Source organism: Dermacentor silvarum, chromosome 1 (genome assembly GCF_013339745.2).
Source record: "Dermacentor silvarum isolate Dsil-2018 chromosome 1, BIME_Dsil_1.4, whole genome shotgun sequence".
Classification (NCBI taxonomy): Eukaryota; Metazoa; Arthropoda; class Arachnida; order Ixodida; family Ixodidae; genus Dermacentor; species Dermacentor silvarum.
Window position 1 is genome coordinate 259,578,606 of NC_051154.1, and position 26,698 is coordinate 259,605,303.

At 44.7% G+C, this 26,698-nt stretch overlaps 1 protein-coding gene across 1 annotated transcript; it reads right to left on the reverse strand.

Annotated features, from left to right (window-relative positions):
• Window positions 1-1,977: 1,977 nt before the first annotated feature.
• LOC119439846 (nose resistant to fluoxetine protein 6) lies at window positions 1,978-26,547 on the reverse strand. Its single transcript, XM_049660911.1, has 8 exons — window positions 26,457-26,547; window positions 19,716-19,881; window positions 14,283-14,365; window positions 12,246-12,368; window positions 10,170-10,290; window positions 8,806-8,995; window positions 8,015-8,157; window positions 1,978-2,618 (listed from the first exon to the last, which is right to left on the reverse strand). Exons 1-8 carry the CDS (start codon window positions 26,522-26,524, stop codon window positions 2,316-2,318), a joined length of 1,197 nt encoding a protein of 398 aa, XP_049516868.1. The 5' UTR covers window positions 26,525-26,547; the 3' UTR covers window positions 1,978-2,315.
• Window positions 26,548-26,698: the final 151 nt, after the last annotated feature.

Consider the following 26,698-nt stretch of genomic DNA (forward strand, 5'->3'; position numbering starts at 1 on the left):
GCGCCAAGACTGAATATGGCAAGTTTCGCGAACTTTGGCTTAGCCAACGTGGCCCAAATACGAAAAATTACTTTAGAAGTCGTGACGTCACACCGACGTGCTGACGTTGGGGTTTCCGCGCGAAATAAAAAAAATAACATTGAGCTTCATTTTCTCGTCTAATAATTGACCTGGCGCCGTTTATTGCAGTGTAATAAACGACAGCAGAGTTTTCAAAGAATACTTTATCAGTCTTAGTTGATTTATTGTTTTGCTTTAGTGGCCCTCTCACGTTTGCGCATCCGTTCATCACGTAAAACGCCCAGTACACTTGCGCTTCCGTTTACCCGAACACCGGACGCGCTAAACTCTATTGTGGTAGTAATCCTTCGGCGTGAAGTGACGGGCGCAAACGCGTAGATGCTGGCGCCGTTTGGATACCGACCGTCCAATGCGCGGCAGCCACTCCGCTCGTCTGCTGCTTTGCAGAGGGGCGCGATGTCGCCGCTTGACATGTCGCCGATCGCTATGTTTGCAGACCACGACGCAAGGGCGAACCATGGTGCTCGCCAAAAGAAAGAACGAGACCAACACTGACCGCGCAGCTCTCGTAAACACGGAGCACGTTGTAACACAAGCAGACAACGCTTGCTGTGGGCCGGAAGTGTTTTTAGTGTAGTGATACATGTCCTAGTGCATTTTCTTTTTGTTACTTTCTTTTTATAGAAACAAATTAACATCTAAACTATTACGAACAACATTTGTTCAACATAACTTTAGAAAAAATATAGATGACGCGCCCTGGGCAGCCAATCGGATAGCTCACCTTACTGATGTCATATGGTCAAATCGCGTCACTTGGTCAGGGGTGGCTGAAAACTCAGCCGATTGCCGTGCTGCGATCGGTAGTGACGTACCTTTGTAAAACCTCGTAATAAACTACACGCTTTATCGAGAGCTTAAATACGTCAATTAATGATCAGAAGGACCTACTCTAATGACTCAGTACGTTTGTAAGAAATCGTTAAAATCGTTTCAGGGCCCATTTCAGTCATGTCTGTGCATCAGTGAGGGATTATAATGTTCATGGGAGGAGACAAGAATTTTTCACTTCAGAAACTGCGTTTCGACCACCCGCTTAAAATTCGATTGTTCTAATCATCATCATCATCATCATCATCATCATCAGCCTTTATTTATGTCCACTGTAGACGAAGGCCTCTCCCTGAAATCTCCAATTACCCCTGTCTTGCGCTAGCTGATTCTAACTTGCGCCTGCAAATTTCCTAACTTCATCAACCCACCTAGTTTTCTGCCGTCCTCGACTGCGCTTCCTTCTCTTGGTATATCCATTCTGTAACTGTAATGGTCCACCGGTTATCTATCCTACGCATTACATGGCCTTCCCAGCTCTATTTCTTTCTCTTAATATCAACTAGAATATCGATTATCTCCATTTGCTCTCTGATCCAAACCGCTCTCTTCCTGTCGCTTAACGTTAGGCCTAACATTTTGCGTCCCATCGCTCTTTGTGCGGTCCTTAACTTGTTCTCAAGATTCTTTTTTAACCGCCAAGTTTCTGCCCCATACGTTAGAACCGGTAGAATGCAGTGATTGTACACTTTTCTTTTCAACGACAGTGGTAAGCTCCCAGTCAGGATTTGGTAATGCCTGCCGTATGCAGTCTAGTCCAATTTTATTCTTCTCTAAAATTGGGTTGGAGTGCATACGGCAGGCATTACCAAATCCTGACTGGAAGCGTACCACTGTAATACATCCCGTTATTCCTAATTCCGACATCGTGTTGCCGCGGTTCAACAGCTATATAAAAAGTTATACTTTTTAGCAGGCAGTGTCAAGTGCTTGCACAATCTGAGCCTAGACTACGAGTGTAATGTGAGCACAGCCTCAATCATATGAGTGCGCTTCCTGTCAACGTGGAACCAGAAGAGTATCACATGTAAGAGCACTTCGAGTGCTGATGATTCTCCCCTGATATATCGCACATACGCAGCATGCAGAAGTGACGCTTGTATGCACCAAATAAGATGACTGAGTATACTATCTATAGATCTCAATGAAACCATCGTTTTCTCTTCGTTCGTCACGGCTCCCCTGATAGGCCTAAGCGCGTTGTAATACTATTTACACAGCGTATTCACCCTGTTCACCATATGCACAATGGGATGGGGACACGTTCCTTCGTCACTTTCATTTTTCCTAGATGGCTTGAGACGGCCCGGTAGGCGGAGGTAGAGTGGCTGTACACAAACGCCTCAGCAAAACGTGGTGCCGTGTAGACAGTGATGAAGGGGGCATGCTCGGCGCCGACGCCATTATAACCGACAGCACTCATTACTGTCGCTTCCGACGAAGCCTACTCCTGCTTCTAGCGAATCTCCATTGAGGTATTTCTTCGATGTGTTATGTTCGACGAGGTCGACAGGTATGCTCTTGGCGATGCTGCTGACACCGTTGTTCTGTACTCTATCTTTAGCTTCGTTTGACCGCGAACCTTCTTTTAGTCGCTGGGGCATGAAGGCCATCTTCTCGAGCTGCCCCGTTGGCCCTTCGCAGAAGATAAAGAGGAAGTAGCTCAAGATGTAGCTCCAAGTCACGACGTAGAAGCACTGCGACACCTGCGTGGTAATCATACGGCAAGTTGGAACAAGATCTTCTTGTCTCTGCCTTCAGTGATTTTTCTGAAACTGTATTCAGAAAGTATTTCTTACCCTATAGGAGATAGGGTACTTCGTGAGGACATGCACCAGTAAAACGCGATAACGGGCGTAATATTAACAATGGTGAGCCGCCAATCATACACTATTCTTATCAACAAAAAAGATTCGTGAACTTGGCTTCTGATTCATTTAGAAATTCACATTGGCGCACAAGAAAGCTAAGATAAATGAAATGTAAGTAACTGTTCAATATTCGTCAATCGTTTCTCACAAGGCAAAGTGTTGTCTGCATCTTTTTACCAAGATGGTTTAGCAATACCTATATGAATGGCAGAACATTGAACATGCTATACGCAGTGGTGGCAAGTAATAGAGCACATACATTAAGCTTAGAATAAATTGAACAGTCTGCAAACCTATATTGCATCCAGTTTACTTCTGAGTGATATGTATCGTTACAGAGTAACACTTTGGTGAAGGCACTACCATGTTTTCAAACGTCACGATAGTGACGTTTGACGTGGGACATGTCGGTAGAAAGCTTGAAATATTTTTTTTGCTTTCTTGAAATGCTTGCGGCCCAATAAATAAATTGTGCATGTAATTCGAACGAGTTTTTCAACTTTTTCATGAAGAAACGTAGCATGACTGACTTTACGATATTGAAATATTTCGTTACTATGTAATTATGATGACTCATCATAAACTACACAAAGAATCATTCTAACACCTTGATTTGCTTTCAATGAAGTCTCAAGCACCCTGGCATAAAATTATGTGTTTCACACATCTATCGACAGTGGATCATAATTCGTGTCTGAAGGGGATATATTCAACCTTAATTGGTATACTTATAAGGACGACGAATGAGATTATTTGAAAGGAATTGCGGTAGACGTGCACATGAAAAGAATGAATGGTGAGTATATCTGGATGCCACTTTCTATGAGTGGCATCCACATATAATGTCAACGTTCTGTTTTCAGCTCCTGGTAAACTATCAGCGATAGCGTCATCAAATAGAGATGGAAAACGACAAGAATGCGTTAAGAAACTGTGTATAGGTATATATAGGTCAGTCCGATCGCTGTTTCAAAGACAGGGCTAGAGAACACAAGTTGAATATGCGCAACTATTGCGGCGGTTACTTATATTACCATCGCAAAAGATGCTTCTGTAACTCATGCCTAGACCGCACGGCATTCTTAAAACGAGAGAATGACAAGTTAACACGTCAAATCACGGAAGCATTATTCATCAAGAACAAAGGATAAACGAGTGTTAGCACCCCATCAATTCATTTATTGAAAGCGAACGTGACTTTCAAAAAGAAATGTTTAAAAATTGATATTCAGTGGCACTTGTTATATTGTGCAGCCAGTCACGTGCTGATGATTATGAACAAGTAGAACTGAATGCTATTGGGGGAATTTTGAACATAAGTGTGTGCCGTTTGCATCAAGATTAACTGATGTGGAGGCCTCGTGGTACCGACACCCCTGACGCACATGTGCACGGACTATGACCGTGCTGTCAAAAACCCTTTCAACACTTGGCCGGACAACAGAGGACAGAGGGTCCCCCAGCATAATTTCCCAGCTTCCGGCAACACATTGAATGTACGGTCTCTTGCACTGCTAAGACCAAGGTCGTGGGATAAAATTCTTGCCGCGGCGGTCGCATTTCGATGGGGGCGAAATGCAAAACATCTGTGTACCTGCAATGATGATGATGATTTATTGGCATCCCTTTTGAAACGGGTCGGCGAAAAATACTCACCTAGACTGCTTGATTTAATCAGGTATACTATACATGCTCTTATTCTAGCATTTTTGTATACCTCTCCTTATTTTTCTTTTTCGAAAACTTACCTTCTACCGCTACCTATGATTTTAAGAGATCAGGTCGTATCCATCTTTTCCCTGCTTTTTTTTTCCACCAGTACTCTAATCGTCTCTTGCTTATCTATACGGCTGATGTGCTGATGTTTCCTTCCACTTTAAACCCAAATGCTTTTGGGAGTTGCACGTTACCTACGGTTCTCGCTGGGTGGATCCCGTCGCATTCCATTTGGATGTGCTGAGTGGTCTCTGGATCTTTACTGCAGCATACACATGTCTCATCTAGTTCCGAATATTTGTTCCGATATGTTTTCGTCCTTAGGCAACCGGCTCGAGCCTCAAATAGCAAGGCACTGCCCTTTGTGTTATCGTACAGATTTTCCCTTCTAATTTCTTTCTTCTCATTCTTGTAAATCTCCATTGTACTTTTCGTTTCCATTCTGTGTATCCAATTCACGGTCTCTGTTTCTCTCACTTTCTTTCTGATGAGTCCTGGTTGTATATTTACACATTCGATTATCCTGTACTTTGCTAACTTCCTTGACCTCTTCCTCCATTCTGTGTCCACGCTTTTCATGTAGAGATACTTGTGCACTTTAGCCGCCCATTTATTTTCATCCATGTTCCTGAGCCTTTCTTCAAAACTAATTTTGCTCTGTGCTTCTCTGACTTCAAAACAGGCCCAACCCTAGTCACCCTGCACTGCCTCATTTGTGGTATTACCGTGGGCTCCCAAAGCCAACCGGCCTACTAATCTTTGGTTAACTTGAAGCAATAGGTGCACGTTAAAGACCCCCTGGGGGTCAAATTTAGTCCGGAGTCGACCACTATGGACTGCTTCATAGTTATGTAGTGGTATTGGAACATAAAACCCCTGAATTTTATTTTTAATGTACGGTCTACAAATTACGATTAAGTGCTAGTTGGTGCGTATCAAACTTACGTTTTTCGCGACAAAAGTTGATGCAACGGTGCAGCTAGGTGTGACACACTGGCAGGTTTCTATACGTTGCAGAAAAAACGTGCTTTTTTATTGCAATTACCAAAACAGCCCCATGAAAGTCATTGAGTAACTAATAAAAAGTAGTGTAATACTTTAACGTTACCTTCCACCCTACTTTTATTATCATTCCACAAATATTGTAGATAGAACGAGCTCAATGGTGAACTCAGTGGCGCGATGCTCGCTGTCTGGGTCCTCTGTAAAGCGCAGAGCTTCATTGTTCTAGGCTTACGCCAGCCAACGTTCACACTCCTTAAAAAGATGGCCAAATCTGTAATTTATGTAATACAAAGCTGCACATTTTCACCCATATAATGATTTTTCGGGTGTTATAGTCGCAAAAATAGGTGTATATGAGCCACGAAATTATCCAACAGATAGAAGCGTTTAACGGCCAAAAATTTCGGTTTATATCAGAGAAGTCGTAGATTGCACTAACCTAAGAAAAGCTGAGCAACAGCTCTCAACTCCTATGCAGGCCGCTCAAAAACGCGTCCAGGCAACCCCACCTAGATAGCACAAGTCCTACGCACTCCGATCTATGACGTCATGCTACCTGGCCCGACTGCCGTAGAATCTAATGGGGTTCCTCCCGCGTAAGCAATAGAAATTTTGGCGTCACCGCTTTCGTCACGCCAGCGTTGGCAATAGAAATTTCGGTCCAAATAGCATGACGTCATAGATCGGAGTGTGTAGGCCTTGTGCTATCTAGGTGGGGTTGGTCCAGGAGAGAGAAAGAGAGAAATTTATTGCCATGTAAAGTCAGAGGTCTAACTTCAAACGAGCCTGTGCATCTGTAAGCCTACCATGTTCAGTTGGTCGAGGTGTTGCTGCAGGACAATGATTGTGATAAGCAGGTAACATATGCACAATCGCGCTCAATATGAGTTGGAACACGGCAAACACCCTTCAGTACTTTCAATAATGAAAATGAGAAGTGCCATTTCTCATGTAAACAGGGTGCTACCAGTAATCAGAATGGTGTACAGCAATGTTCGTGTGTAGGCGCTTCTATATGGCCGCTGTATGGCAGCATGGCAGCGCCTACACACACAATAAAAAACAAATTCTCGTGTTGTAAGTCATATTGAGCGCGATATACACATTTTAAACCCTGTCAACAGTGTAGTTTCCGCAAAATTTAAGTGCTCAAAGCTGAGAAATTTGAGTGGTTACATGTAATTGGTTACTGAACAAAGTTGTTAAATTACGGTGAGCTTTGCCAAGGAAACAAAGTGGTCATTAAATTACAAGATTACCAAAAAGTTATTCGATTACAAGTGAGTAATTTTAACATAATTTCTTACGTACAAGTCTGCACACCAGGCACGTGCCTGTAAATGGCGCATAAAAGGCGCTGTAATTATTTGTGGCACTCTGGAGAAATGGAGGCTTTTTAATGTGATTATGGAGTTGACCGTGACCTCAAAAATGAAAATAAAACAAATGCACGACATAAAATATCTCTGTCAGTACTAATTTGAGGGTAGAACAGCACGGTCATTAACGTTTGGGTAGCGTTGCTACATTTATGGCGAGGCCCTATAATATTACTCAGCTGAAGCTGGCCGCAACTGCGCACACCAAGCAGCGTTGAAATATGGATTTGTTGCGGAATGAGACACATAAAAAAGCAGAAACATTAACGATGACGTGACACCTTATTCTGTAGTGAGCACTAACCAGGCCATGAAGTAGTCGTGGTATTCTAAAAAAAAGATCTTACTCTAGAACTGTTCGCAAGAGTCGATGCCAACGGATTTTAGGTGTTGCTAGCGAAGGAACCTGGCCATTGAGAAACAGTATATGCGTACAAAAGGCTTTATGAATTCGAAAAGTTGATGAGCTGTGGATCCGTATTCACAAAAAGATCTTACGCTACTGTTATTCGCAAAAGAAAATTTTAGCCAATCCTGATACTGGACATATGATTAACACAGGGGGCCGACCAATGGCAAAAACAACTTACGAAAGAAAAGCTTAGTGAGTTTGGCACCAGAAGCAAATACTATCCCGTCCGTTTGTCTTTCTTCTTTACATTTTATTTAGGAAATTACCTATGCGAAACAAATCAGACTGGTCCGCCACGCAGTCACTACGAAGCGGAGAGCAGAGCTAGAAGTGTTGCGAGCTCAGGCCCGTATTCACAAAAACCTCTTACGCTAGAATTCATCATAGGAGCGAATTCTATGCACTCCTGATGCTTGTCATAATGCAGGAAATATACATGCCTGAGGTCTACATAACTATACTATATGCTTTTGTGTCAGCACCTTTAAGGACAAAAACACAAACGCAGTCTATGTATGGGATGCAAGGGCAATAAGCAGCGGGAACGAAACTGACGAAGCTTTTAGACTATAAGGGCTGTCTGCCATTAACCAGCCGCCTTAACGAATAAAATGTGCCTCACCACGATTGTCTGGTGTTTTCTGTTATAAAACGCGTGCGTGCGCGAACACCCAAGTAGGCCAGGGTTTCACTTCAGGGGTATGCTTGCTGAAACTCACCAGCGTGAAGTGTGAAAAGAAGATGCGCTCCCTGGAGATGTAGTAGATCAGGATAAAAATGGGTGAGTGGATGAGGTACACGCCGAATGACAACCGACTCAGAGGCACGAACGCATCCCAGGACAAGAACCGGTTGATAAATCCTACGTTGGTGTCGCGAGAAAAAGAAAGAGTTGCACAGAAAAATAAGAAAAGTCAATTATGTCACTTCCTGTAACACAGGCGCATGTATTTTCCTTGATATGGTTTGCGAAGATGTTAGATCTCAATTGATCGGTGAAGCTTAGAGCTAAACTTTAAAATCGACACTAGCGAATAATTTGCATGCGGAAAATTGTCTGCGCACATCTTCAGAAAATTTTCTGAAGTAAGCATAGGAAGTGGTTAGATTATATACCAACTTTATTTCCATCACTGAGAGGCGAGCAGGCATTAGAACCGTTAATTGACAACTATCCAGGCAATACATTTTACATTCTTCATTTCTTATGTCAACGTTTACTTTCCAGCCATTACTTCGAAAGTATTGAATAGAGATTCTTCAGACGTAATGTCAGGTCATCCGTTTAGCCGATAATCACTCCATCTAAGAGGTGTAAATTCTTACTCTCCTCGAAATACAAGCAGTTTATGTCAATTCTCGTCCTGTGAAAAGCTTTGGAGTCATGAGGTCCTGCAGATATTTTCCTTAGAGTTATATCAGCGTCTGGAGAAGCTTTCGCACAAATTACAACAAAACTTGAAAGAATGACCACTGACCAGGCTTTTACCACGTATGTATATAGTCTTACCTCCTCTGCCAGTGGAGCAAGCGAAGACGAACCAGGCGATGAAAACGGACCAGAGGATGCGGTCAGTAAATGCAACGAACAAACGTCTTGTTTCTGTCATCGGCTGAGTGCTTCGGTAAAATTCGATTTTCATGAAGATGCAGTACAAGCCGCAGAACAGGGAGATACACCAAAGCGAAGCTTGTATTATCTGTTAAAAATAAAAAAATAAAAAAGAAACAAGCAGGTGTCAACAGTTGACAAACGTATAACAAAAAGATCCCAGAAAACCGCGCTAAGGTTAGAAGGACTGACTGTCGAGCTAGTCATTCTTGAATTTTGACTATGGTAGCGCAAGGTGGTGGACAGACACAAACAAAACAAACTGAAAAAAAATTTCACCGATGATTACGATACTCCCTATTGGGAATTTTAAGCGCAGCTGTTTAGGTGTTTTGAATTCGCGATATACTGTGGCAAACAATTTGATTCTAAACGACAGGGCCCTCTCGGCGGTGGCGCTGAGCCTCTGCTCGGGCGTCTCGTTTAGCAGCAGTGGTAGACAAAGTATGTCCACGGGTTGCGTCACTCATTGTTCAGTAAGAAATCTTGAACACGGGAGCGCGTGACTCGCGCGGAGCGCATTCTCTAGCGGCGGCGTCGCAGGCGATGTAGCGCATGCGAAGTGGGTCCTAAGCCCCGCCAGCGCTTTGTATCCATATATGGTATCGGTGGACGCGTTCGCCGCATGCCTGGTCGACACCGTAAAGCACATCTCGTGCGGCCCTCCGCTTTCCATCTCGCGCTTTGTTTGCTGTCGCCGTCTTTATATTCAACGTTCGATTAGATATAATAAACAAGAGCCCGCATTTACAAAGAGCTCTCACAATACAATTGTTGAAAAGTGCTATTTCTAGGCAGTACTGCTGCTGAACATATTATTAGCGAAGGCAGCTGGCCAACGGTATAGAGCACTTTCGAATGACAGGATTTGCAACTTTCGACCCTTGTTTCTTTATTTCTTTATGAATATTTGGAAATGATTCCAATAGAAAATCTTACTATTTACCTACAACTAAGGAGAAAGCCTAATGCCTGCGGATTACAATTAGCAAAAGCTGCATGGTTAACGCTATACAATGCGTTCCTAATATTGGAAAGTTGGAGGTTAGCAACATTCAGGGATTTAGTTGTTCCTTAACTGCCTGGAAGCGCGCTTCTGCACTCAGTCATTCGGGGCTAACTCATCCCCGACCCGCACCCCTTGCCACAACATCACAGCATCTCTTGTCACACTCATTTTCAAGAGCTTCGGGCTAAGACATCGCCGAGTGCCGGTTTCTGATTGCTGCGAACGATAGAAGAGGTAGCGAAGACAAGCTTACTTTAGAAATCTTTGTCTTGCCGTACTTCTGTACAAGAATGAAGGTGATGCACCCGGAGAAGTAGCAGACGCCGTGGTAGAATGGAAGCAAGTAGTAGTTGTTCAGCGTGTCTGCGACAGTACTGTAAACGAGATAGAAGCAAATATAACATTACCAGTAGACTCCAGCGACTAAAAAATGTAAGCAAAAAATAAGGTGTAAACAATGACGAAAGGCTTACAACATCACGCATATCGTAGTCTATGCACAGTGAGAGGGCATGACTTGTCTGCCACACATGATAATGGCCCCATGTATTACACGGAGCATATTGGCCGCTGACTTGCGCTGTCAGTACGTGCAAGGCTATGTGGTTAAACCAGAGAAAAAAAAGAAGACAAAACAACCTTATACAGCCTCCGGAATAAATTCAAATTATTACGGGGCAGTATTACCTAACTATTGTTTTCACTTCCCATTCTTTTTCGCTTTAGTCATTCGCTCGCAGGACGCCACGCCTATACGTTATCGCCTATACTTATCGGTCACTCGTTGCAATGGGGGATAAAAAAATCAGCGTAGCTTGCACTAGTGGCGCAACGCTAAAGAAACAGCGGAGCTTATCGGCACCTAGCTGGTCCTGGCCTTACGGGTTATGCTTTTCTGGAATTTATTGATTATTGATCTATGATTGATTACCTATTGATTGGCTATCGCAAGGTATTGGCCACGTATTACTTCTAGGCTAAGCACTACCAAGTCATCCCCAGCATTTTCTGGAATTTCTTGATTATTGATCGATTGTAGATTAGCTATTGATTGGCTATCGATGACTGACTAAGCTTAAGTAGTCCCAACCATGCCTATCTAGACTTAGCCAGACTCAGCTTCACTAGTTCACTAGGTATGTGCCATTGCGTTTGAACCCTTTCTGCCCTGCCGCCAGGATCGGCCCACATTTTTTGTTCGCGGTTGACACCTTACGCCCGACTCAAACAGCTCCGCTGTTAAAAAACAATAAAATTGATGGAAATTAATTCTGACGTAATGCGGACACAGATAATGCGTGTATGGAGGTAGATGAATAAAAAAGAAGCATCAAAGTGGACACGGAGGTACGACATGAAAACAACCATTTTATATGTTGAATTATTGGCATTGACCTTACCGTGGTAAGCCTGCACCGTGGTCACTGATGGCTCCATGCCAGAGAGCTCCACGTCATCCTGGACTACCTTTGAGTTCCTTAACGTGCACTACACACTTACTAACACGAGCTTGCCTTGCGTTTCATCTTCAATGAAACAGCGATGGGCAAGGGCCGAAAAGCGAATTCACAAGGCTGTTTGTTCACAAGTGCATTTTGCTATAGCTGCCAGCCTTCGCAAATATTACGTACAGCATTAGGATAGGCTAGATTCGCTATTACTAATAATTTTAGCGTAAAAGCTCTTTGTGAATACTGGCCTACTTCTCTGCGCCTTTGTCGCTGAGAGGACTGTAATACAATTACAAGAAGAACACCATGCGGCCAGACAACTACAAACAATCCCTAAACACCTCTGTATTTAATTGCTTTGCGGTCATGACAGGCGTACCTCCTGCAAATAATATTCAGCATTTATTTATTTATTTTTCATTCATTCACTTATTCGTTCATTTTGCAGTTCGAGAAACCGTGCTATCAGAGATGCAAGTAAAACGGAGTTTGGCTGTTGCGCAAGTATTCAGTCGACCACAGAGACATTCATCGCTCACATCTTATCTGACGCCTTCCCTTGATCTTTTTTGGAGCCAGCGGGTGCGATCGTTCCGCTAAACCGGCTGGGCTTGCCTACGACTTCTTTAATTCCTCTCTTTCCTCTTACCTCATTCTATTCTTTCTCTCTCTAGCCATGCTTCGTGACCAGCACCTCTCGCGCAATAGACGGAAAGCACTACCTGCAACTGTCATGTTTTTATAGGCTTTTTACCTATAAGATCATTTCGGGGCTGAAAAGTGCATTTGTCTCGCAATGAAAGGATAGCGCCATAGCGACGGAAGCGTTGACAAGGCCTCATCCGCGGGTTGCACGCAGTCCGAACAGGTACCCTTACCTGAACGTATCAGCCACGGCTATAACGAAGGGTTTAAGGTTGGTGCCGTATATCTGCCACGCAGAGATGGAGCAACTCACGAGGGAGAGCAGTACGAACGTCGCCGCGGCCAGCCATTTCCTTCTGTAAAGAAAAACATACAAAATCATGCGTGGAACATTTTTAAAACCTTAAGCCAAACAAAAAAGTCGCAGTTTCGGCCGAAAGGTGAAGCATCGATTGTAAAAGCAAATTAATGTACTGCTATAAGAAGTACTGATAGTAGCTTTATCGGCCGTGTGAACTTGTAAACATAGGCATACGAACTCAATGAACAAGCATGGTGTCACGCGCGCACAAGCAAACATGAACATATCTCACTCGATGACCAAGCAAACTCGCTGTCAAAACGCTGGAGTGAGGAAGCGCGGCCGTTAGCGAATTGACCTTTGTGCTGCGTCTTGCATCAATGCGAACTAAGCCGCGAAAACACAGCGCAGGAGGACTGTGCCTTCGCCGCAGATGGCTTTCAAGGTAAAGCCACTAGGGTGGGCACGTGCGCAGTAAACCCCCCCCCCCCCCTACCCTACCCTCCCTCCGGGCGTTGCGCGCGACTGGAAGACGGCGCGCTCCCTTCCCGCTTCCCACCCTTCTGTGCGAGAGATTCAGCCGCGATGACCGGCTCATGCTCGCACGCTTTAACTTGCACATAGAGCATATGGCGCGCGGCGACAATTTTATCACCGTTAGACTTCATACGGAACCTCGCGGTGACGGTGACGACAACGATGATGGCGGCGGCAGAAATGTGCCTGGAGTGTCCATTTAATTGTTATCGCAGTAAAAATGGAACAAAAATTCTGAATTGTCTACTAACGCGTAAGCCTTCTCTGGGTCGGCTGCTACTTCACTTTTGCTCACTTATTTAGCTAGCTTATATATGTCTACCCATTGCTACCAATCATCTACTATTATATTATTATAACAATTACTTGTGTTAACTTCACTAATTATGCAGTTATTTTGCAGGTATATCGCATCAACTGAGCCAAAACGCCGTTACAAGCGCTTGTTTTTGTTTTTGCCACACCACAGTTGTCGTTTTTTTTATTTTCCTTGTTTATTTTCCTTTTCGTACCTTAACCTTGACGCGGCAACGGTGATGTAGCCAATATATATATATATATATATATATATATATATATATATATATATATATATATTCTCCCCTATTCTAAAGCAGGCTTCTTTGCACCCACACCTGTAATGCGGGAAGGCAAGCTTTCAAGGGGGCATGAGGAGCAGGGTTATCTCTTATAAATTTTTATTTTGTTCATTTTCCGTTCCTTCCTTATCGATTCTAAAGCTGCCAATCATCTACTTTAGTGTATTATAACGATTGAATGTCTTAACTTCGGGAATTATGTTTTCATTTTGTGGATAAAGAGTGACACTTTTTTCATTACGGACACATTTTGCTGGGTTACTCGCCAAAGAATGATTACACAATAATAAAGTTCGTATCCGATATATAGCAAGTTTAATTTACAAAAGAAATGTCTCCCACACGCGCGTCTATAACACCCCTTGTGTTTGCGCATGAATCTGCTATGGCCCGCAAGGAAGCTTCACGCCTTCTTCTCAGATTTCTTCTTCTTTGTGTGGTTTTACTCGCCAAAACCAGTCCTGATTATGAGGCACGCCGTAGTAGAGAGCTCCAGATTAATTTATTCTCAGACTTCTAAGAGGCATTGAACTGTGTGACAGATGGTAAATACCCCAGTGAGAATAAAAATGTTATGTGCCTCACAAGGCTTTACATGAATTAGTGTCAATGTTTTCTTCATGCTCTGATGGAATGCGAAGGTGATTGCTCTGCTTAGTGCAAAATCCAAAGCACTGCCTTTAATAACAATGTCCTGGAAGTGCATTTCGGTCCTCTGTTTAGAACTCATTACTCTACCAGGACGTCAGCATACCACACCAGGCACTTCTTTCTAAAAAAAAATCAATTGTACATGGTCTATCTTAAATATGAAGAGAGAGAAAAAAGCTTACGTCTTAAACGTCTGGATCACGACGATTGAAACCAGAAAGAACTGAAAGTCTGCGGAGAGGTACCACACCTGCACCAAGGTTGTCTGCAACGAGAAGAAACGAGAAAAGAAGTGAGAACATCAGCTCCAGAATGTGACGTCAGATAGATCTGGTATCACTGCAGTGAGTTTCGGCGTCGGCACAAGAGCTACATTTGCTCTATGAGTGGCATGCTTACATGACGACGAACCAGTGAATACAATACACTTGCAACCAACTCTTTAGGAATTAGTTTTCTCAAAAGGCTTGATAGTATTTCAAAGCAATTTCAAGGTGAAACTAGTGTCGATCCCACGTTTTGTTTTCCGGCCGCGTAGTTTCAATCGCAGCCTTTATAGTAATAACAAAACAATTACGCATTATTTCGTGTGTTTGGAGCCCGTATCCTCCAGTGCAGCCTCCTGGTGCTCTATCCATTAGAGCCCAGACGTAGGCCTCGCTCGATAGAATGACAAGGTTACCAGTCGTTTTACACGTGCAAAGATGGTAGGCACGTGCGCTGCATCACATGGCGCCAATTCACTGACAAAAATTAGAGCACACTAGCTTCTCTCATCTTTTTCTCCTTGACAGCTAGAACTTTGACGCGACCGCCTTTGGATGGGCTAAGTTCGGCCCATACGCAACAGCCAGCTGGTGTTGCGTCTGCTTCAGCGGGTTGTGCGTTCGAGTGTTTTCTCGTCCTTTCTAGGCTGAATGTATCGTGCTTTGTCCTGTAGGTGGCATTAGGTGCTCCCTCAATCCCAGCCTCCGCTGCCGTGCCCGCAGAGCAAGTTGTATGTATGTGTTTCAGAGTGACGTCAAGTGTTCTCTGTCTCGTTCTCTCACGCACACAGCAGATGATGCGGCTAGTTGTGTGCCACGGGCCTGTATGGGGTTGCTTATTCTTTCTCATCGTGCTGACGTGACATATACGTTGTACTCGTGATGCGTTATATGTTCTACTACACATGGTGTTGGAGAGGTGCACGCAAGTTCACGTCACACTTTTAATGTATAAAACATAGTTCTTGTGGGGTGTACGCCAGTCTGATTCTAATGGGCGCTTAGCTAGTCCAAACAGCGAAATCAAGTAGGCTCAAACTGAAACATCAAAACATTTCATCACAGGTGTTGTGCGGCAGATAATTCACGTTAACATAGGCGTCAACATTGCGTGGGGTCTGCGTATTTCTTTTCTGATGTTTTACATACAGCATTGTCCTCCAAGATAGCTATAGCGAAGCAGAGACAACACATAACACGACAACGTCGTCCGTTTCACGCTCTTCGTCTAAGAAGGCGTTAATTTATCAACTCGCCCAGCTTGATTTTTTTATGAAGACTATGCTCCTGCTCTCTTCAGAGATATTTTTTTTCTTACGAAAGTAATCTAGTGCTACTTTTTCAATGCGACGACGGAGAAAGACATGACAGGACGGGTGCAGTACGGTCCTGAAAACAGAGACAGAGACATGTCAGGACGGTCTTGAAGAAGTAGCGCTGGATTACATTCGTAAGAAAGAAGAAATAATGCATCAACAACTAGCCTCGCAATGTTTTTTCTTTGTTCAGCGATTAGCTGATTTTTCATTTCGACGTATGTGTGTAAAACATATCACATCCACCAGTGTGTACCCGTTGCGCCAGCTTTGAGAGGCACATATGATAGGGAACTATCAAATTAGGGCCCGTACTCAAGTAAAAAAAAAGTTTTCACGTTAGAACTGTTCTTAAGTGCATATGCCAGCAAATTGTGATGTTGGACTGGTCCTTAATGAAAACGGTTGGTCAGTCACTGAGAAAATAAATTAAAATTCTTCCAATCACAAAAAGCACTTACGAACAAAATACTTTGTGAATTCGCTTCTCGATGCGCACGCTACAAGTAAAATTTCTCGCCAAATTGGGCACTTTGGTTTGTTCAGTACATACTAAAAAAACCATTCTGATAGTCATGCGGCAAAGATGTCCTGGCAACAATTCGTGGCAACAATGATTTTATATTATTATTACCGGGGGACTCCGCGTTGAGCCCTGCACGCCTGATTCCACAGGAGTGGGCACGGTTTGCAAAGATTGCACAAGGTTGCTGCTTCTGCTAACGCGACGTGCTAACCTTCTTATTCGCTTATAGATGTTAGCACGGCCTCCCTAAAAAGGCGTTGGTCTCGTATGCAATCCTTGGACCGGGGCATCCTTTTTTTTAGGCTACGAAGCTTTCTCTCTGAGGAGTCCAATGTAAGCAGTAATTGTTGCCATCCTGATGAGGTCACACCTGGTTTTATTACATGACTTCATAAGAGCTAACGTGCGCACACATCTCGTCTTTCTTCTTTTTTCGTTTCTTGTTTTTTTTTTCTTGTTTCCTTTTAAGCCTCCATCCCGCTCCTCAGTGCCTTTTCGCTTTGAAATGTACACATTGTTTCCGGAAATACTGCGCTCTAGCTTTAAGTTCTGACAACAGTATTCCAATATAAAGCCTGTAATAAGCAGTATAGGTATTGTTATTAAGCTGTTTTTCACGGATGTCTGTAGAAACAAAATTCGGCAGAATCCATCTACCGACGAATGTCGACGTCAATGCAATTAGCATTCAATAAATGTAGTCAAACTCCTTATTGCCAGCGCCGAAACGCATTATACGTGAGGCGTGCATTGCAGCTAGGCCATCTAGTGGCGCCACCACGAAGTGCGCCCGTGGCGCGTGTCTGAATTGATATTCAGAAAAAATCGTCGCAACATATACGATGGGAGTTTGATTCCGCCCAGAACTGGAGAAGTCATAACTGATTTTCTCTCATTGAAGAGCGGCAGCTACTCAGCCGCGCATACCCAGTGAACCAATATGGCTTGAAAGAAGTTCATTGAAGAGGAGCGCATGCCCAGTGTCGCATACTGCCGTGACCTAAGTTTATTATACACTTGGTTTCGAACATTGTTCCCTCACCACAGCAGCCAAATGCTCTACCCACTATGCCATGGTGTACCCTGTGACCCATGTTGGCGGGAAAATGTTTGGAGACCTTCGAACATACCGTAAAGTGTGCTAAAAGTGGTAATCACAATAAAAAGTACATTGGCATTATATATAGTATACAGGACAAGTCAATAATGTGTTGTGACTCGAGGTCACGTTTGGGCCAGGAATCCAAAGCCCATTGATGAGTACGTCCGGTAGTAGGAATGGAGGAAAAAGGGTTTATTCTACAGTTTCACTCTGGCTCCAGATACGAAAGCCCACTTCATGTAGGAGCATATTAAACATCTGAGTTCACATCAGGGACATGTCAGCCCCCCTCCTGTACCACACGTCCCCGCTTTTAATACCGTCGTGTATTAAAAGCGAGGAGCTACTGAAATTCCATGCTCACCCTCACAATAATGCAAAAATGAGTTCATTCTCCCCAGTTCATCTTGCACAACGTTATATTCTATATGATGCTAGCAGCGCAGGTCGTTACATTTAGTCTTTTATGCAGGCCGTGCTTTCGACTATCAACGGCCGAAGGGTCCGTGGATATTCTGACTAGGGAATCCGACGACTATATTAGCCAATCACAATCGTTGAATCGGTCGCAATATCCCTCCTAGGACGTCACACCGTCCCGCCGGACTGGCCTAATCTGTGGCACTCTTGACCCGCATTCTTGAACCCGCGTGGTCATCTGGGAAGCTGAGATTGACGCAGTTCCCCCGTAATGGTCGACGTTGGTCCCTTTCAACAATCAGTGGGCTCTCCGTGACGGTCAGCTTGTAGGATCAGGATTAGAGAGGCTGGTCGTAGCGGTAATTACCGATTCCACTGATGGCGGCAGTTGTCGCCTCGACGTGAGCTCCTTTGTTTACGTGTCATAGTCGATGACAAGTCCCGTCGCTGTCGGGGCACGCGCTGATGCACGGACTGACTCGTGGGAAAGGTCCTAGGAATGTGCTTTTCCAGCACGAGACGTAACAAAGGATACAAACTAGGCTACAAGAAGTCTACGGGCAATTTAAAGACCCTACATTCATTATCCAGCCGACTGTCTCTTTTTGTATAATACCCTACGGTTCGCGCCGGTACTTTTTAACAGTGTAACCAAACAAAGCCATTTATATTTGTTTGATTTCAATGTACCTTTGTTTCTCTGTATCATAACGTGCGAATGGATGGATGGATGCAAAACTTTAATGAAAGTCCTGGGGTACGTGACTCAGCGCGCAGCGGGCCGCTCCCACGTAGGGACAGTCAGGCCATGCCCGACCGCCGCATCGTGGGCCCTCTGGACAGCCCATAGTTGCACCCCAGCATCGGGGCTCTTGATAGCGGAGAGCCACTTGTCATCATTGATTTGTTCCGTGCCTCGCAACGAGGTGCAACACCAGAGCATATGGTCTAGGCTAGCGAAGTCATTGCAGTGCCTGCAAGAACTACTGGCATAAGTGTCAGGATAAAGCTTGTGTAATAAAACCGGGCTGGGATACGAGTCTGTTTGCAAATCTGAGGCTCAATGCCTGCGCTCTATTTAACTTCTTGTGAGGAAGGGGAAAGTTTCGCCTGCCGAGATGAAAGTGCGGCCTAATTTCGTTATATGTGGTCGGTTGATCTCTGTTCCCCACCACTGTAGGCCGGCGGGGGAGTTCTCCATGGTCGCAAAAAGATGGACTTTGCGACTTGGAGTGGGCCAGCTCGTTAAGGTTTGTGGGGCCTCCCATGATAGATCCCATTATGCCATTTTTACATGTATGGCATCTGTATGATTGCATGAGCCAAAAAGTGCCTTGTAAGACATGAGATTATTTGATGTCCTGAAGCTGTCTTTACAGTTAGTGAGATCATATAAAATTCGAAGTGGACAACGATCATTTCGACGTGTTTCTTATTATTGCATTATTGCATTTAAGCGTACCACGTAACACATGCCTTTTAAAAGTAAGAGCTTTATTGTCGAACAATATCAAAAGTTTAATCTATCAACAATCGCCTAATATGCCCTTCGGATTGAATATTAAGCTGCAGTTCGCCGTTTTGAAAAAATGAAGTGATGTTCAATTCAGTAATGGAAATCCTTTATCTGAAGCGACGCTACCTCTTTCATAGTATAGCAAAAAGACGACGTTTTCACTGTTTCGATAACATTGGTTTAAATCTAATAAGCGGGATTCTCGTTATGGCTCGAGCTACGGAAATTCCATGCTGACCCTCACAATAATGCAAAAATGAGTTCATTCTTCCCAGTTTATCTTGCACAACGTTATATTCTATATGATGCTCGCAGCACCGGTCGTTACATTTAGTCCTTTTATGTGCAGGCCGTGCTCCGGACTATCAACGGCCGAAGGGTCCCATGGATATTCTGGTCCTCCTAACACATCCTTTGTCCCAGACTCCACCACCAGAAGCAAAAAGAAAAACAAAACCTTGAGACTCACTATATCTTGGTCCCCCCTCCAATTTCGCATCTGAAACAGGAAGTCCCACCAGTGCTTGCGAACTTCGGCGTAGAATCTGGTGTAGAATTCCTTAGAGTTGGGACCCGATGCGATGAGTGGCAGCAAGTACATGCACATGATCACGAAGAACAGTGGAACAGTAATCCTGCGAGGAAAACGAAAGCGTGCTCGCTCCAAAAGCCCCCGTTTCAAATGTTTACACTAAGTATTGCACTTGCAAAGCTATTTGCACTAATATTTTCATATGACATATTCTAAGCGGTGTATAAGGTTCTTTTCTATTTTCTTCTTTTATGCGGTTACAGTATAGATAGCAACTGCTCTGGTAACGCAGGCTCTAACTGGAGGTTCGCAAGTCAACGATACAGTGCGCTTTGACTATTCATTTCATTTCATTCATTTCTGAAAGTGCGCAGGAACAGCTCTACGCCTTAGCATTGGTGCACTTGTGTTACACAAAGAACAGGAAGCAGAAAACATAACAGAAATCCTGAAAGAACAGTGGTACACAAAGCAACAAAAATTGAGGTAAATCAAATGCAGCAGTCACATAAAGAGCAAATACAAGAGTTTGAATATCAAGATCATAACGTAAGCTATTTTGTTGTGTTACAAGACGTGTTATAGCGTTACAGGTGCAATCTGAATTCACGTAGAAAATGCTGGGATTACGCAAGTTTGGCGAGGCATGCAGAACATTACAGCCGACAGTAACACCCTTACAAAAATGAGTTAAGACTGTCTATAGAGTATCTTGTAGACCTCTTGTAGATGACTTTGACTTTCTATAGATTCATTCTTTTATTGATACAAAATCTACATACTGTCTGTTGACAAAAGGTGATAAGGTTTCTATTTCTTTTTGTCTACTCCCATTCTATAGTCGATAAGATATTTGTTTCTTTTTGTCTACTTGCGCTCTATAGACTATCCTATAGACAAAGGTCAACACATTCTCTATTCTTGTTCATTCTTTGTCTATAGACTGTCTATAGGCGAGAGTCGATAAGGTGTTGATCATTTTTGTCCCGGCTTATAGATTGTCTACGGAGAAAAGTTGATACGGCAAATATTTCTTTTTGTCTATTCCCCGTCTGTAAATTTCCTTTTGACAAAAGTAGTTAAATTGTCTTTCTTTTTGTCTATTATCGGTCTATACGCCGTCTATATACAAACGTTTTACGGTTTGTCTACTCCTGGTTTATATATTGTCTATAAACAAAAGTTTATAAGGTTTCTATTTCTTTTTGTCTACTCTCATTCTATAGCCGGTCTATAGAAAAAATGGCGATAAAATATTTGCTCCTTCTTGTCTACTTGCGCTCTATAGACTACCTATAGACAAAAGTCAATACACTCTGTTGTTGTTCATTCTTTGTCTATAGACTGTCTATAGACGAGAGTCGATATGGTGTTGATTACTTTTAGCGGCACGACCGCCGAGGGACAGTCTTCGTTTCGTGTGCAGCAACTTCCGATGAGGGACTGACTTCCGGTTTGTCATGCGGTCAGGTGGGACGAAATGTAAAAAATAAATAAAACGACCCTAATTCTTGGATTAGGTGTCTGCTAGTGGCACTCGCACCTCGGCGTTGGTGTACCCGGATGTATTCTTCGGATTAACTTTGTGTTTTACTTGCGTTAATTTTGTGTTATCAAAGTCAAGTACGACAAAGGCACAGGGAATACTGGTGAATTCCTGATGTAAACGATATAAACTGCACTACACTAGGCCTGGCCTCCTCGTCGTCGGAAACTCGACGGTACACAACACTTGGCCCGGCGTCCTCGTCGTCTACTTCCATGGTGAACGGAACAGGCGGGAAATCGAACTCTGAGAAGCGAGCGAACGGAACTGGCGGGAATTCGCCACGCACATGGCGCCCAATTGAGTTCAATTTAGCTCCATGGAGCTCAATTTTTTCTTCCGCTGTTTTTCCTATAGGCCTTTTCTCCCGCTGTTTTCTTTCTTTTTCCGTAGATTCCTCAGTAACTGCAGTTTATTTTGAATGATTGGGACAGCCGGTCCTTCGATGTGCGACTGTTGTGTCGGGTTCTCATTATTTAATAACGAACAACAGCGTTTCAAATCTAGCCATATGCAAAACTTATGAACATGAAAAAATATACAATTCTCACAGTTAAAGCAATAGGTTGAGAAAACTTAAAGACATCAAATTTTCGAGCTTGAATTCTGTATTACATGTTCAATCGTACGTGCCCCACAGGAAGCTGGGAAAACTTGAGCGCATTCGGTGCAGTAGAAAATTTGCATTTAATTTTTTTATATATATCGCCGTTGAGTTTACATCAGTGTGGCCGGACTGATAACAAAATGAAATTGCACCCTCAGAAACGGCTTCCTCGGGGTAACGGAAGCTGATCTAGAAGGTCATAATTTTGTGCGCTGCAAATAAGGAAAGTGGGTGCAGGAGCTGCCAAACCGCCATTCGTTATTTTGATTTTTGCATGTGCGTCTCGGGGGTTCGCTGCTACTGTTCATCGCGCGAGTGAAAGAAATGCGGGCACACTTCAACGGTGACGCCCTTGATGCGCCGTTGGGCGCCAGAGTGTACGGAGCAAAAAGTACGGTGGGGTCTTGAACTGTTTCGGAGCAGATGACGCAGCGATGGCCTCGTGTTTTTTGACGTCACACGGTCCGCACGAAAATGGCGGTCACTCTGGGTGGGAGGTGCTTAGGAACAGCGACTTCAACTTGAAATTTCGAATTGAAATGTGCTCTGAGAACCTAGTTTTTTGCGTATATAACGATATTGGGATCGGTACTCAAAGTGAGATTGATAAACTGAAAATAGCCGGACGTCCGCGTCTCATGGATCTGTAAACAACCTTGTGGGGAAAGTGCAATGTATTGTGGTCGATATGTGCTTGGAAGTAGAGAAATAATACTTTGTACTTAGCATAATCAAATACATACAGCCTACAAACGTTGGAGGTTCGGCTGCCATCTCCCGTGGTTTGTTCTACGATCATTGGACAGGCCATGTTCGAAGGGTGGTGAAGGGTGCGTGTATGCGTGTGTTTTAAGGCGGGGGGCTATTACACACTTTCTGACTTTTACGCGCACACTGCTTAGGGCCTGTCGCTTCTACGCGAACTAGGCGCGCGAAAACACAGCGCACGCGACGCCGTCAGCTGTATCCGGCCGGCTAGCCTTCGAACCCACCGTAGATTGCCTCCTAGTTAAGACGCGCGCGGCCGCGTTCTCCGCCGCAGCTGGAGTAAAAGAGTAGGCAGATAAAAGAATGAAATAGTAACCTGGCCCCCTTCACGCCTCCTAGCGCACGCCCATCTCCCCGCTCACCCCTTGCACGCGTGAGAAGACGGTGCACACCTCCCCGCCTTCCTCCCTTGCGACACCACCGCATCAAGCCAGAGTATATTTCTCGGCTCACCCCTTCAAGCTTTTCCTCGAACCTACAGCGTACGACACTCGACCGCGATGTTATCGCACTGGGAGTTTGCACGTAACATCACGGTCACGGCGACAGCGCAAATTCGCCTGGAGTGTCCATACAATTGCTATCACAATAATAAAACAAATGCGTTGGCAGAAAACAGTAATAAAACAATCCGCTTGGCAATGACTTGTACAGAGACTACAGAAGTATCGCTACGAATAATCTTCGAAAGAGTGCCCCAACTTCATTCTGTCCTGCTTTGACCAGAAGCGGAGGTACGCTGAGTATCGCGAAGGTTCTTGGAGACGCATCTTTCGCTAAGTGCTTGAAGGTGCAGTGTGGTATATTTCAGTGTTTTGTTTTTCATCTGTCTGTGGTATCGGATGAAGTCTCTATCTGGAGAGACATCTTGTCACCTTTCTTTCTCGCAGAACATCAGCCTTGGTATCGCAGTGGCTATGACCACTGTGTGGCCAGAAAAGAGCACTTCCAACACCCGAGCGGTACAGTGGCTTGTGAAAAAATCACAGCCTATCCACGAAGTGAATGATGATGAGTGGGCGAAGCACCGGGGGATCATTCGGGTAAACCACAGCTACGGACGAGAGATAAATAGAGCGCGCGTCGGGAGAGAGAGGGCGCGTGGGGAACGAACGCCCTTGTGCAATGCAGCGCCCCTAGCTACGGACGAGAAAGAAAGAGAGCGCGCGTCGGGAACGAGAGAAAGAGAACGCGCGTCGTGAACGAGAGAAAAGGGCAAGATATAGTCCGGCGTAACGCGCGCGCGCGGCCACGCGCGGCGCGGTAAGCAACGCCGGTGAAAAGTGCACAATCTACAGTCCGGCGTCACCGCGTAGCCGGCGTGCCCAGCTGCGTCTGGCGCGCTCAGCGCCGCCGGCGCGGAGATAGAAGATGTTCTATTTCACGCGGCTGCCGCTAGACCAGAATGCACTGCGCGCTGTAGGGGCAGTGGGCAGAAAGCAAAATGGCGGCTTGCGGCGCTCGTAGTGAAAGCGCGTCTGTGGCTTTCTCCACGTCCGTGGACGATGAGAACGCAAGTGAGGATGTATGCACATGTATGCACATGTTTCGCTTCCGCTTTTGACGTAGCCCACGCACTATCACTAGGACTGCGATCTTCTCTGGCTGTCAGGACAAGTTAACGCCATGCCGTGAAGGCAGTCAAACAGCACACGGAGCGAGACCTATGTATAAGGTATTTTTTTGTTTGCGTATGTAAAAAATCACGATGTGCTTTCTTGTCGAACTTATGTTTATATTTTATGCATGGCTGGCCCCTAGGCAACTATGTATGTTGGTTGTCTGAAATAAAGTGTCTTCTCTTGTCAAAAAAAAAAAGCGCGCAACTCGGACGGCGCGGGCACATTCTGTCAGAAAGTGAGAATTAGAGCACTGCACGGGCCGATTTTTTCAGCCCGAGCCCGGCCCGGGCCCGTTTTTACGTTGGGCGGCCCGCCCGAGCCCGATCAAAACTTTTATGGCGAGACCCGGGCCCGGCCCGGGCCCGGAAATAATCTACGTTACCCGCCCGGCCCGGCCCGCCACCCCTTTACCTTAGACCCGAGCCCGGCCCGAGCCCGGCTCGAAACTGGTCCGAACCCGGCCCGAGACCGAAAAATACATGTTTTTCAGAGTTAACAGGCCCGAGAATAACTCGCTGCATGTTACACGCACACCACCATAAAGCCCGAGCCCGGCACACGCCGTGCCCGAGCCCGGCCCGAGCCCGTGAAAAAACTGCTCTACCCGGCCCGGCCCGGCCCACGGGCCGGGCCGGGTTCGGGCTTTCGGGTAAGCCCGAGCCCGTGCTGTGCTCTAGTGAGAATGCGCATGCGCCATGGATCGCGTGGCCGTGAAGTTGCGCTCCCACACACAGAGATGGCGCTAGCCTCGCGCGCCGTGCGCGCCGAACTGTAGATGAGGCAAATTTCTTCCACAGGCTGGCGTGGCTGGCATAGCGTATCCGACTTCGCCTGTCGCGGCTGGCGCGCCGAAAACGCTGGACTATATCTTGGCCTAAAGAGAACGCGCGTCCGGAACGAACGCCCTTGTGCACCGCAGCGCCCCTAGCTACGGACGAGAAAGAAAGAGTCCACGCGTCGGGAACGAACGCCCTTGTGCACCGCAGCGCACCTAGCTACGGACGAGAGAGAAAAACGCCGGAAGCGTTCTCCGGAAGCCGGAAGCTGGCTTCCGGAACCGCAAGTGGAACCGGAAGCGGACTTCCGCTTCCGGTTATACTATACATATACATATATATGTATATATGCGTATACATACATACATAAAGGTCTCCATGCCAACCAGAGCTACGGACTTACGTCATCTAGTGAACACTTCATAAAACTACAGGTGGCTACATACTACATCGGAGGAAGGACAGACCCACGCCCTAAGGAGCTTCGCTCCTAAAACATATTATGCACCGAGTGAACTCATATAATGTGCAATATAATATAAGTTAATTGTCAGCAAAAGCCTACTTATTGAAAACCACATCCGTTTGTTTGCTTGCTTCTGTATTTATTTATTTATTTATTTGTATTGTCCGGCAAAATAAACGTGAAAATGCTTTCGCACGGGCTCTCGTTCCTTCGGTCACGTTGTGAATTGAAATGAAACTGAATGGAATACCATAATGCTGTGTATATTAGCTTCATTTCAAGCTCCAGCCTGAGACACCTCTACTTCGACCACTGTGTAACCATTTGCCAAGTTTCAAATGCTATAACGCTCGTTTCTCACTTCTAGGCAGTCCAGCTAAAATAGAAGCACAGCTAAAGTTCCCACTGTCATCTTTGAACTGAGATCATTGTCCTTACTTCCCGGAATAATATTTTGCCGTTTCTCGAACCTATATATATATATATATATATATATATATATATATATATATATATACTCAGCGCGTCGCAGTCGGCCTGCAGTTCTCATTATTTCACTATATCACAGGTTTATCTACATATCAAGAAATAACAAATGAGATATTGTGACATTTTATTAATTCGTCTTGATCCGCGAAAAACCCGCACTCTCCACCAAAATGTTACGGGGAGAAAATACACTTGGCAATATATTTACATGATATATACAACGGGCAGTAGACAGGCATACAAGATGAAGCCAGCGCGCGCGACTATCAGCGATCGTCGTCTACGCCATACCTGTCATGATCGTTCGCTATTACAGCGCTTCGTAGCAATATTTAGATAACGCTGATTGTGATAAGAGGTAATGGTTTCAGGATATTGATATATTGTTTTTGTGTTCAACTCACCGAATGAATCGTCTGATGATTGCCACCGCAGTTACAGCAACACGATTCCGAGTTTGCTTCATAAGCATATAGTATAGCAAAAATCCGCTGGAAAAAACAACAAGAAAGCAAGAGTGAGAACCTCGGTTAGTTCATTTAGTGTTTAAAAGATAACCTCTGAAATTTCTATAACAAGTGGTTGGCACAGTCTGCTCTTAGACAGAGGCTATACATTACTGCAGTATTAGTATTCAGCTTTCGTA